The sequence below is a fragment of the Artemia sp. Qi Xiang Cuo genome, chromosome 6, assembly GCF_049724085.1.
Source record: "Artemia sp. Qi Xiang Cuo chromosome 6, ASM4972408v1, whole genome shotgun sequence".
NCBI classification, from domain to species: Eukaryota; Metazoa; Arthropoda; class Branchiopoda; order Anostraca; family Artemiidae; genus Artemia; species Artemia sp. Qi Xiang Cuo.
In genome coordinates, this window is record NC_142799.1 from 10011160 (window position 1) to 10022589 (window position 11430).

The 11430-nt window shown below is 34.9% G+C and overlaps 1 protein-coding gene across 2 annotated transcripts in view; it reads right to left on the minus strand.

Moving 5' to 3' along the window:
* Positions 1–3258: 3258 nt before the first annotated feature.
* Positions 3259–11430, minus strand: part of LOC148950851 (uncharacterized) — a 38769-nt gene continuing 30597 nt past the window's right edge. For both annotated transcript variants that reach the window (XM_089090044.1, XM_089090043.1), the window contains exon 6: positions 3259–5081. In XM_089090044.1, the coding sequence (XP_088946170.1) occupies positions 4823–5081 (259 nt within the window). In that variant the 3' untranslated portion in view covers positions 3259–4822. The remainder of the gene's footprint in view (positions 5082–11430) is intronic.

The window sequence follows — 11430 nt, forward strand, 5'->3', positions numbered from 1 at the left end:
TTAAGGTATTCATTGGAATAAATCTGTTCATGGGGTACCAAGACCGTATCCAGTGGGTGGTTGGGTGTGTTAGGGGGTTTAATCCCCCCCCCCCCACAAAAAAAGATGTTTGTCCGACTCGTAAAAACGCAACACAAATGCATATAAATAAATTTTAGGGGCGTTTTTTTTCAGTATAATATGTTTTACAGTATATTCTTTTCAAGACCCTGTGTACTTTTGCGTTCTTTTATATAGCGTAAAAAACATATCATATTTGTTGATTCTACTTGTTAAACACACTCATTGATAGAAATTCTTCAATCAATATGAATAGCATCATACAGTTTTTTGTCAAGTTTATTCACATAATTACGCAGTATCAGAAGGAAAGAGAGATTATCTTCGTAGAACGAGGTTACTGGGATACTGACTACTGTTCTGACCTGGGAGATTACTGGGTTACTGTTCCTGACCTGGGTATCTCTTTCGTATCTTCAAGCCTTGACGATAGAGCCTACAGCACAAATCAAACTCCAGCTTTTCGAGGGTGCTAGCTCCAGTCTTATATGCAGTAATATCTGTTCCTATCAATTTGACTTGGTCATCCATTTTAATATCTGTTCGTTTTAGTATTCCATTATTCATTCATAGCAATATTTGTTATTTTAAGTCTGACCTGATTACTTATTTTCATTCCTATTCGTTTTAGATTTCATTAAAAATTGCGTTTAGTAACTTTTATTTGCTGCAAGTTTAACTTGGTATACGACTTTATTCCAGCTCATTTCAGTTTTGAATATAGCTCTTTACTATTCTTTGATTTTTTTTTTTTAATTAATAGCATCAATAAATCTTTGCAACTTCAGAAATACACTACTTAAGAAATTTAACGTAACTTAGGTAAGTTCAGGTTCAATGGGTATATTAATAATGAAAAAACATAAATCTCACATAATCGAAATATGTAGTTCATTCCTGGACACCCAGAACCACAATATTTACATTTTAAAGATAATATGAAGAGTAGTCACTGCTCCTACTCTCAGAGACAACCTTACGCCTGATTTTCGAAAAAAGAACAACCAAATACCTTCCTGCTCATAGACCCAAGAGAAACCACCACATAAAAAAATAATAATAATAAATAAATATAAATATCAGATTCCAAATTTCACACAATTCTTGAATCTATATTTTAATTTTATTACATTTAGATTAATCTTAAACTATTTAATTATCATATCTTAATTGTACAATTCTTTTGTAATTCTTATAAATTATTTTTACACGTTTTTTTAAATTAATATTCAAATTAATAGCATCAATAAGTCTCTGCAACTAGACGTAATGTAGCTTACACAACATAATGGAACTTCTTACGCATTGATGTGAAAGCTCCATAAGCCAAACATGAAAAACATGTCTTTCGAACTTTAGACAGGTGATTGCAGAATTAGTCTAAGTGGAACTAATTCGTTTTAAATGAATATCATTCATCTGACTAGAGCAAATTTCCTTGAGTTTGAAAACTAGTATGTTTCTTCTGTGCGACGCTTCAAGAAAAATACATTTGACTAAAGAGGACTTCTAACTAATGCCGCTTAGATAATAACAGTGAAAAATCAAGCCCTACTAAGAGATTGCTTACATCTAAGTTTCCTATTGCATCTTCAAAAAAAGAAAAAAAAAGGTTTCGTATAGGTTACCCTCAAATGCGGCTTGCTCAGTTTTGTTTAGAATCAAAGACTTCATTGAACTAGAAAGCTTATTTTATGAAAATTTCTACTATATTTTAGAGGGTACATTTTTTATGACTTCTAATTTTTTAACCATCAAACTGTATCAAAGAATATTTCGCAAAAAGTTGTAAAATATTTACTTAAATTCGTCACTTTTTACCCTCACACTGTACACTTCTATACACACAATGAGTCTAGCTAAAAAAAAAAAAAAAGAGGAAATAAAGACCATTATAGAAAATAGTGATATATTAAATTATAAATTTCAACAATAAAATCCGAATATATGTCAACAATTTTCCAAAATCGTATAAAAAAATAAAGAACAACAAATTAGTAACTGCAAACAAATCTATTTGGCAAAAGAAGGGAACCTAGTTGGTCAAAAGAAGAGTTCAAACAAGAATTAAGAGAAGTGGTTACGCTTCATGTCTAAGGGAAACAGGTCATCAAAAGTCGAGTTTCAAGACAAAACAAGGGAAAAAAACTGTACTCAAATAGGCATCAAAAGCTCTACAATTAATTTTAAAATAAAACATCGGATATCTAATAACTAGCTCACTGACTTCCCAGTGGAGAAAAACAGATAGATAAGAAAATAGGAAATTTGTGAAATATGGGTAAAGCGAATTTAATAAGTAGGACACTTAACGGGACGAGGAAATTCGAAAACTGGGAATACAGAGATTTAATAGCTATCTCATTGAATCGAAAGCGGAGGGATAAAATAATGACGGATAAAAAATGGCTAAAATAGGAAAAAATTAGAAATCAACTAAAAGTTAGGACTACATGGCATTATTATCAATAACGTTTGTTAGAGATTACGACAAGGAATGGGGTCTTACTTGAATGCTTGTCTAATAACCTAATCAAACAATATAATGAGGTAAAGGTAAACCTCAAAATAACTGAAGTTCGAAAAACAACCATAAACAGCCTGCACATTTTAGGCGTGCAGACTGCACACAGACTGCACAAAAAACAGACTGTACATTTTCGGTATCCTGATTGTTGGTTCATCGAGCTAAAAATTTACCCAATTCTAAAGCAAGGGGAAATGTTGTTTGTTAACTGGGAAAAGCAAATTTTTCAAATAATTCATTAATAAGCCCAATTTTCAAATCAAATGTCATACAGAAGTTAAGTCAAAATAAATACACTAAAATCCCAAAACCAATTCCCATACGCAATAAATTACCTAACTTTATTAAATTAACAAGAAAAATTAACTAGATTAAATTTGATTCCAGAATAAACTAACTTTAGGGACCAATAAAAAACAAAGAAACAGTTAGTTTTTTTCAACAAAACCTGGAACATTTTAAAGCTTCAAAAACAGTCACGGGACTAGAACTTAAAAATTTAAACAAAAGAAAAAACACGAGGCCAATTATAACATACGGTGAAAAACTATTTCACAAAACCGTTTCACATTAATATGAACGGTGGAGGTTTGGAAAATAATCCATGGGTTTTAGGAAAACAGGCTATCATTAATAATAAAACCAATCTTGAAATTCAAGATTCAAGGGAACCTAGTTGGTCAAAAGAAGAGTTCAAACAAGAATTAAGAGAAGTGGTTACGCTTCATGTCTAAGGGAAACAGGTCATCAAAAGTCGAGTTTCAAGACAAAACAAGGGAAAAAAACTGTACTCAAATAGGCATCAAAAGCTCTACAATTAATTTTAAAATAAAACATCGGATATCTAATAACTAGCTCACTGACTTCCCAGTGGAGAAAAACAGATAGATAAGAAAATAGGAAATTTGTGAAATATGGGTAAAGCGAATTTAATAAGTAGGACACTTAACGGGACGAGGAAATTCGAAAACTGGGAATACAGAGATTTAATAGCTATCTCATTGAATCGAAAGCGGAGGGATAAAATAATGACGGATAAAAAATGGCTAAAATAGGAAAAAATTAGAAATCAACTAAAAGTTAGGACTACATGGCATTATTATCAATAACGTTTGTTAGAGATTACGACAAGGAATGGGGTCTTACTTGAATGCTTGTCTAATAACCTAATCAAACAATATAATGAGGTAAAGGTAAACCTCAAAATAACTGAAGTTCGAAAAACAACCATAAACAGCCTGCACATTTTAGGCGTGCAGACTGCACACAGACTGCACAAAAAACAGACTGTACATTTTCGGTATCCTGATTGTTGGTTCATCGAGCTAAAAATTTACCCAATTCTAAAGCAAGGGGAAATGTTGTTTGTTAACTGGGAAAAGCAAATTTTTCAAATAATTCATTAATAAGCCCAATTTTCAAATCAAATGTCATACAGAAGTTAAGTCAAAATAAATACACTAAAATCCCAAAACCAATTCCCATACGCAATAAATTACCTAACTTTATTAAATTAACAAGAAAAATTAACTAGAGTAAATTTGATTCCAGAATAAACTAACTTTAGGGACCAATAAAAAACAAAGAAACAGTTAGTTTTTTTCAACAAAACCTGGAACATTTTAAAGCTTCAAAAACAGTCACGGGACTAGAACTTAAAAATTTAAACAAAAGAAAAAACACGAGGCCAATTATAACATACGGTGAAAAACTATTTCACAAAACCGTTTCACATTAATATGAACGGTGGAGGTTTGGAAAATAATCCATGGGTTTTAGGAAAACAGGCTATCATTAATAATAAAACCAATCTTGAAATTCAAGCAAAAATGCGATAGATGGTGGGTAGTTCATTTTAATTGTTTCTAATCACAGCAGCATAGGGCTATCGAAGTTATATTATTGTGTATAACTCTATTATGCTTCATTTATATATAAAGTATTTCTCCTTCTACACAGAACATCCAACTTAAACATTAAATCTATATTAAACGATTACAAGAAGAAGCGTAACCACATTCAAATCATACAACCTATTCGTGAGCATTAAATTTTGTAGAACTACATATAGGAAAGAAGTGGAGTAAAGAAAATATAGTAAATAAGCGAAAAATAAAATCCGTGAATTATGCGAAATAAAATACGAGAAGTAAAATATAAGAAGTAAAAGAGGAGAAGTAAAATACGACAATTATGGAAAACAGCAAGTAGAACAGACTCCAAGGAGACACAAATCTACGGTAGAAGCTCAAGTTGGCCGTTTTCATCTAATAAAGCTTCTTGGCCATTAAGCCTAACAGCTACTTTGGTACCATCATAATGAACTCGTTTCGTGTCTATGAGGTTATGCCGAAAATAAAAATGCTTCCTTTGATTCTTGCAGTTCAACGACGTTGTCAGGTGAAGGTTTGGAGTCTGTAAAGTTAAACTCGCGGTCCTTGCGCAAGATTTCAGATACAAATTTGCATTTCCATCACTTCCTCTGTCAAATATTCTGAAAATAAAAAACAGTTTATTCATCTGTAAATGTTCTAAAAAAGCGATTGTTAGTTAGACTATTGTATATTTATTCATATGGAAGCGTTCCGACAAAGGGGTTGTAAGTCAGACTATTGCATGCTCCATAGCTATGTGAAACCTATGCTGTACCGTTATGAAGTCAATTTTCAAGTAGCATAGAGTTGAAGAAGCAATATAATTTCCTTTTGAAACTTTGTTTTTTGTTCAATAGGACTATTTACTTTATTTTTAAAGAAACCATGAAACCATTATTCCATCTAGAATAGTGATTGGACAATAATGTCAAAAATGTTCCTGGCTCTAACACGAGCCCTAATTCTACCTCAAAACCGATACGAGGTGGAATAGGGGTTCGTAAACTCATAACGGAAGGTTCGATAATATACCTACTATTGTTCTTAGTACAATTGAGCATGATGAAATACTAGAATGTTGTTTCGATAAATAGATAGTATCTACAGAAAATTGGCAAAGACCAGATTTACATTCAGACCATCAGAATGAGCCTCAAGAAAATCAGTGGGCCAACTGGTCTAAGTTGATGCAATATGCAGACGAAATGCGTAACTTATATTACCAATGGAGCATTTTTTTTCTTGTTCTTTTTTATTAATGAAGTACAATACAGGCACCAGTGGCGGCGCGTCCTCTAGGCAAACTAGGCGGCCACCTAGGGCGGCAACCTGAAGAGGGGGGCAAAAATGGAAAAATTAGAAAAAAATGATTTCAGAATAAAACTTTATGAATATTAGCTTGATTTACGTTACAGATCAACTGCATGAGAGACGTGAGTGACAGACGACACTCGACAGTAGTCGATAGCGGCGGTTGTGCACTGATGAAGGTGAAGAGGCGCGGGTCGGTACTATGCTATGTGCGGGGATTGGAAAGCAGGGAAGGGGCGCGGCCGCCGCCAAGTACTCTCAGAGTAGCCGTGTGACCTTGAAGGCAATCTCTTTGGTTCAAGAGATTTATGTTTATTTTTCTGCTCCAACTCTTAGAAAACCTGTAACTAACTTGACGCTCAAGCCGCTTAGTGAAACCAGATGGGAAAGTCGAATAGATGCTTTCGTACCCCTTCGATAACAATTGGGAGATGTTCATAACACTAGAGTGTTATGAACATCACTCAGTTGATGTTCATTGTTGATGAAATGGACAATTATGAAGATCGCTTTTTAAATGAGCCAACAGGTAACAACTTGCGAGCGCAAGCTTTAGGCCTGGCAAAAAAAATTTTGAAAAATACTTTGTTGTAAGTGCAGTTTTATGGCACAGTTTACTTTTTGAAATCAACATAACAAGTAAGCAGTTACAATCCAAAAAATTTATTTTGGATGCTGCCAAACATCAACTATGCAAAACTAAATTGTACTTACAAAGGTTACGTTGCAACGATGGCTTTGGAGGTCTAGTTGACGCCCGAGGAGTAACAGAGGATCTAAACATTCAACCAACATTTGAAACAGAAACCCTGCCAACTCGGTTGAAAAAAAGAAAAAAACAGTTTGATTACGAAGCGGATGATGAACTTTTGGTATCCCCTCAAGAACACTTCAAAGTTAATTTCCATTTTGCCAGTCTCGATACTGCAATTTCTTCTCTGGATAAAAGATCTCAACAGTTAGACGAGATTACGGCTATATTCGGATTTTCTCTACAACATATCCAAGGTAAATGCCGCAACAACAAAGTTGCTGATGGACGATTGTATAAATTTACAACATTTCCTCTCAAACAACGAAGATAAAGATATTGAAGGCCACGAATTTTGCAATGAAGTTCAAGCCAGTGCTACGAGAGTACCCAGGAACGCAAATCCAGAAGATGTCCCTAACTTCATCATAATCAATGGCCTGAAAAAGATTGTGCCCCAAATTTGTCCGTGGCTTTACGGATTTTACTGACTCTGCCTGTGTCTTTTGCATGTGGTGATCGTAGTTTTTCAAAATTAAAATTAATTAAAATATATATTCAACCCATCATGACGCAAGAAATGCTTCAAGGACTGGCCACTCAATCAGTTGAACAGGACTTGGCAAAAGACATTGATTTGAACGAACTGGTGACTTCTTTCATAAAGATAAAATTAATAAAAATTAAATTTTGAACTGCAGACCTTCTTTCTGTTAACTTTTCATTTTTAACTTTTCCCTATAATCTATGTAAACTTTTAGAATTAAAGTTATCTCTTCTGCAAAATTATCGGTTTTCTTTGATAAGTTCTAATGAAATAAATACTGTGACACTAAGGGTTTTGCGTATATTTGTCTATCATAATTATGGTTGTACTAGCAGCCACACAGGTTAGATTTTCCTTGTTAAGTATTCTTCATATTGTTATTATTTGTATATTGTGTGTGTAAATTAATGTAACAGTCTCGTTAAGTGCCAAGAAAATGCATAAGAAATGGTGATTTTGAGTAAGGGTTCAATAGGTGGAAAATAGAAGCAAAAATCTAATTGTGGGAGGGGGGGGCAAAAAAATATCTTGCCTAGGGTGGCAGGATAAGTTGCACCGGCCCTGACAGGCACATAGCAGTAATTTATTTCTGGAGGTAGGCATAGCTCAAAACAGAAGGCTGAATTATAAGGTGACTGTGAGTGGTTACAGAAGAGATTGGAGGCATCTTGGAAGGATAAGGGGCTTGGAAGCCCCCCTCCAATGGTAGTAAATATATTTTGCAATACCTATATCATAGCATTCTTATTGGAAACATGTTAGAGTTTTTAAAAGACAAAGGCATCAAAATGTGGTAGAGTTTGTATACGGCGTCTAGAGTGCCACCTGTAAGCGAGGAGAGCAGCTTAGTTACTGTGTGCTTGTCCTAGTTACTGCGTGCGTTGCTGCGACTGCGTATTTTTTCTGTTTGAAGGTTGGTGTACTTCTTCTGGTGAAAAAGAAAACAGCACCTTTTGTTCAGCCGTCAAGACCATGAAAAGAACCTTATAAGGGATGCAACACCTTAAACAGGCCTCGAGCAAGGACAGCATTTGCACGACATGTGCCTAGGGGAGTAAAAAAGACTTGCTGGAAGCAAGGTCACCCCTTTCCGTCCAGATTCAAAACACGACATTTATTATTTCGCGAGAGGGTGGGGACCACCCTCTCGTCAGAAAACCATATTCCCCAGGCTATGGCAACTTATTATCCAGGTTTTCGTAAGCATTCTTTTGAATTTATTTCAACTGAAAACATTAGATTGGATTTTAATCTGTTCAAACATTGGTTAAGGACAACAAAACCGAGAGAGAGAGGAGAGAGAGAGAGAGAGAGAGAGAGAGAGAGAGAGAGAGAGAGAGAGAGAGAGAGAGAGAGAGAGAGAGAGAGAGAGAGAGAGAGAGAGAGAGAGACACATAGAGAGAGACAGAGACAGAGAGAGAGAGAGACAGACAGAGAGAGAGAGAGAGAGAGTTTTAAGCGAAAAAACCGTGAAAAGCAGGGAGCTATGCATGAGTAAAAGAGTCACTTGTAAACATTTAATATTTAAACTGTTAGGTCTAGGCGAGATATCGCCAAACCGTCAATTATGAGCTGTTCATAGTTCACAAGGAGCTTTTTGGTAGCTCGCGGGGAACTTTCAGACGCGGCACTTGGGGTAATTAATCTGATTTGTACTACTTATCTCAAACCTTTGACTCACTAAAAAAAAGAAGAAAAAAAAAGGCAAAATTAGGCAGTAGCACCTAGGCAGTAACTTACTTGTATTCCAAGAGGGGGAAGGGTATAGCTCAAAATAGAAAGCCAAATTATATGGTAAATGTGAAGGGTTATATGAAAGATTGGGAGCATCACAATATCTTGGAAGGAAGTGGGGTTCAGAAGCCCCCTCCCACGTGATTCCATACCTTGTACAATAGGCATACAATAGTATTTTAATTAGAAACGTTTCAGATTTTCAAATAGCAAGAACATCAAAACTTGACCGAGTTTTAAAAGCTTTTTCTGTTTGAAGGCTGGAGTATTATTTCTGGTGACGTTAAAAGAAAACACTGCACCTTTTATTCAGCCGTCAAGACCTTGAAAAGAACCTTAAAAGGATGGCGAGACTGTAAACAGGCATCACGCTAGGACAACCTTTGCACGATTTGTGGCTATGGGAGTTGCTAGATAAGTTAATGGGTAACTTGACAAGCAAAGGAGTGGATAAAGGAGGAAATAAGTAACATATAAAGGAGTAAGTTAAAAAGCCACTTAACAAGTTAAGAAGCAGCTTGACAAGTAAGGGAGTAAATGAATAACAGTTAATTGAGTAATTTAATGTGTAACTTTGCGAGTTAAGAAGTAATTTAGAAAGCAAAGGAATAAGTAAAGGAGTAAATGAGTAACAGGTAAAGGAGTAAGTAAAGAAACTTGCTGTAAGCAGGACCACCCCTTTCCGCCTTGATCCAAAACACGGTATTTATTACATGATTAGAGGGTGTGGATGACTTTTTGGAAGATGTTGATAATTATTGATATTTGGACCAGCATCTAAACATTATTGATTCAAACTCGGATGAAACTGACTGATAAGCTTAAATTTCGGTTATAAATTATCACAGGTGCAAGCACTCAAAACCACAACGGAAGGGTCTGACATTGAAAAAACTACATTTCGAGGCTCAAAAATTTCAAGTTACCGTGATTCTTTCATACCAGTCAGAGGAACCATATTCCCCCAGCTATAGCAACTTATGACCTAGGTTTCCATAGACATTCTTTTGGATTTATTTTTAAGGACCCGTAGAAAGTAAACTACAAAACGAAAAAAACGTTGAGAAGAGAAGACGAGGATAATAACAGCCAGTGATAAAAATAGAAGAGGACTATGCAAATATTTCGATCGAGACCTTTTGCTTGACCATCTTCAGTGGAGAATAAAATAATAGAAAATATTAATAAAAGTCGACAGAACAATACAAAAAACCAAACGCTAAAACAAACACCAAAACTAAAAGAAGAAGACCCTCTCCAAGTAACTATTAAAGGGTAACTGAATAAAAAAATAAAATAGTGAATGACAATTCAAACTTTCATTTTATGTAAAGCTTTTTTAAAGGCTAATGACTAACCAGGTATGGTATTATCAGAGTTAATACTCCAATTGACATTGGTTTTAAAATGTTCATTTTTACTTAGGAATCCATTCAATTTGTAATACAAGATCAAGAAACAGACCAGTAATTTTGACTAAACAAAATAACACAGAATGTTAGCACTCCGACATGAGGCAGTTCCAGATTCAGGATATTGATTTTTGGAAGAAGGGGGAGGGGCAGAATTTGATGACTTTCTCTAAAAAATATGAGAGAAAGACAGAGGGGAAGAGAGAGAGAGAAGAGATAAACTTTTTATTTTAGGTACATTCATCTAAAGTCAATTTGCAATTATTAAAGTTGAAGCGAGGATTTTCTAGAGGAGGGGAAAACTGAAAGAAAAGAAGCAGGAATAAGATGAGAGAACATATAAGGAAAAATTCCTGTCGGCAAAGAAAATGCAGATATTGCCACAAGGATACCAAAGGGTCTTCAGGGCATCAGGGAGAAAAAAAAAGAAAACTGTAAACACATGGAGCCTAAGTGTGAGTAAAAAAGTCACTAGTTTTCATTTAATATTTATATTGAAGGCCGAGCCAATCAGTTTCAAACAGTTCGTGGTAACGAAGTGTAAGTAAGGAGCGACCCGGCTCAATAGTGGCCGAAACTTTAAAAAACAGAATTTTTACACCAACAGATATATAAAAAAAATTAGCTTTTTATGGTGACTTCAAATATATAAATTTAATTAAGTCTAGTCTTACCTATCAAAGGTTAGGAGCCTGAGAAAATGTTCATGATTTTCGAAAAAAGGGAGAAACGCCCCCCTGAAAGGCAAGTCATTTTAATGAAAATAACACTATCAGATTCAACCTATCATAGAACCCTATTATATAGGTTTCAAGCTCTTATCTACAAAAATGAGGAATTTTGTATTTTTTGCCAGAAGAAAGATCACGGATGCGTGTTTATTTATTTTTTTCCCTGGAGTGATCGTATCGACCCAGTGGTCCTAGAATATCGGGAGAGGATTCATTCAAACGGAAATTAAAAGTTCTAGTGTCCTTTTTAAGTGATCCAAAAATTGGAGGGCAACTAGGCCCCCTCCCCTACCACTTTTTTACCCAAAATCATCCGATCAAAATTTTGAGAAAGCCATTTTGTTTATCATAGTTAAAAGAACCAATAACTATGCCTCTGGATATAAAATGACCCCCCAAATCCCAGGGGAAAGGTATTTAAGTTGTGAAATTTTCTTCTGGTTTTACAAGGGAGAGTTTTCCATGGGTAGGGAATTTTCCAAG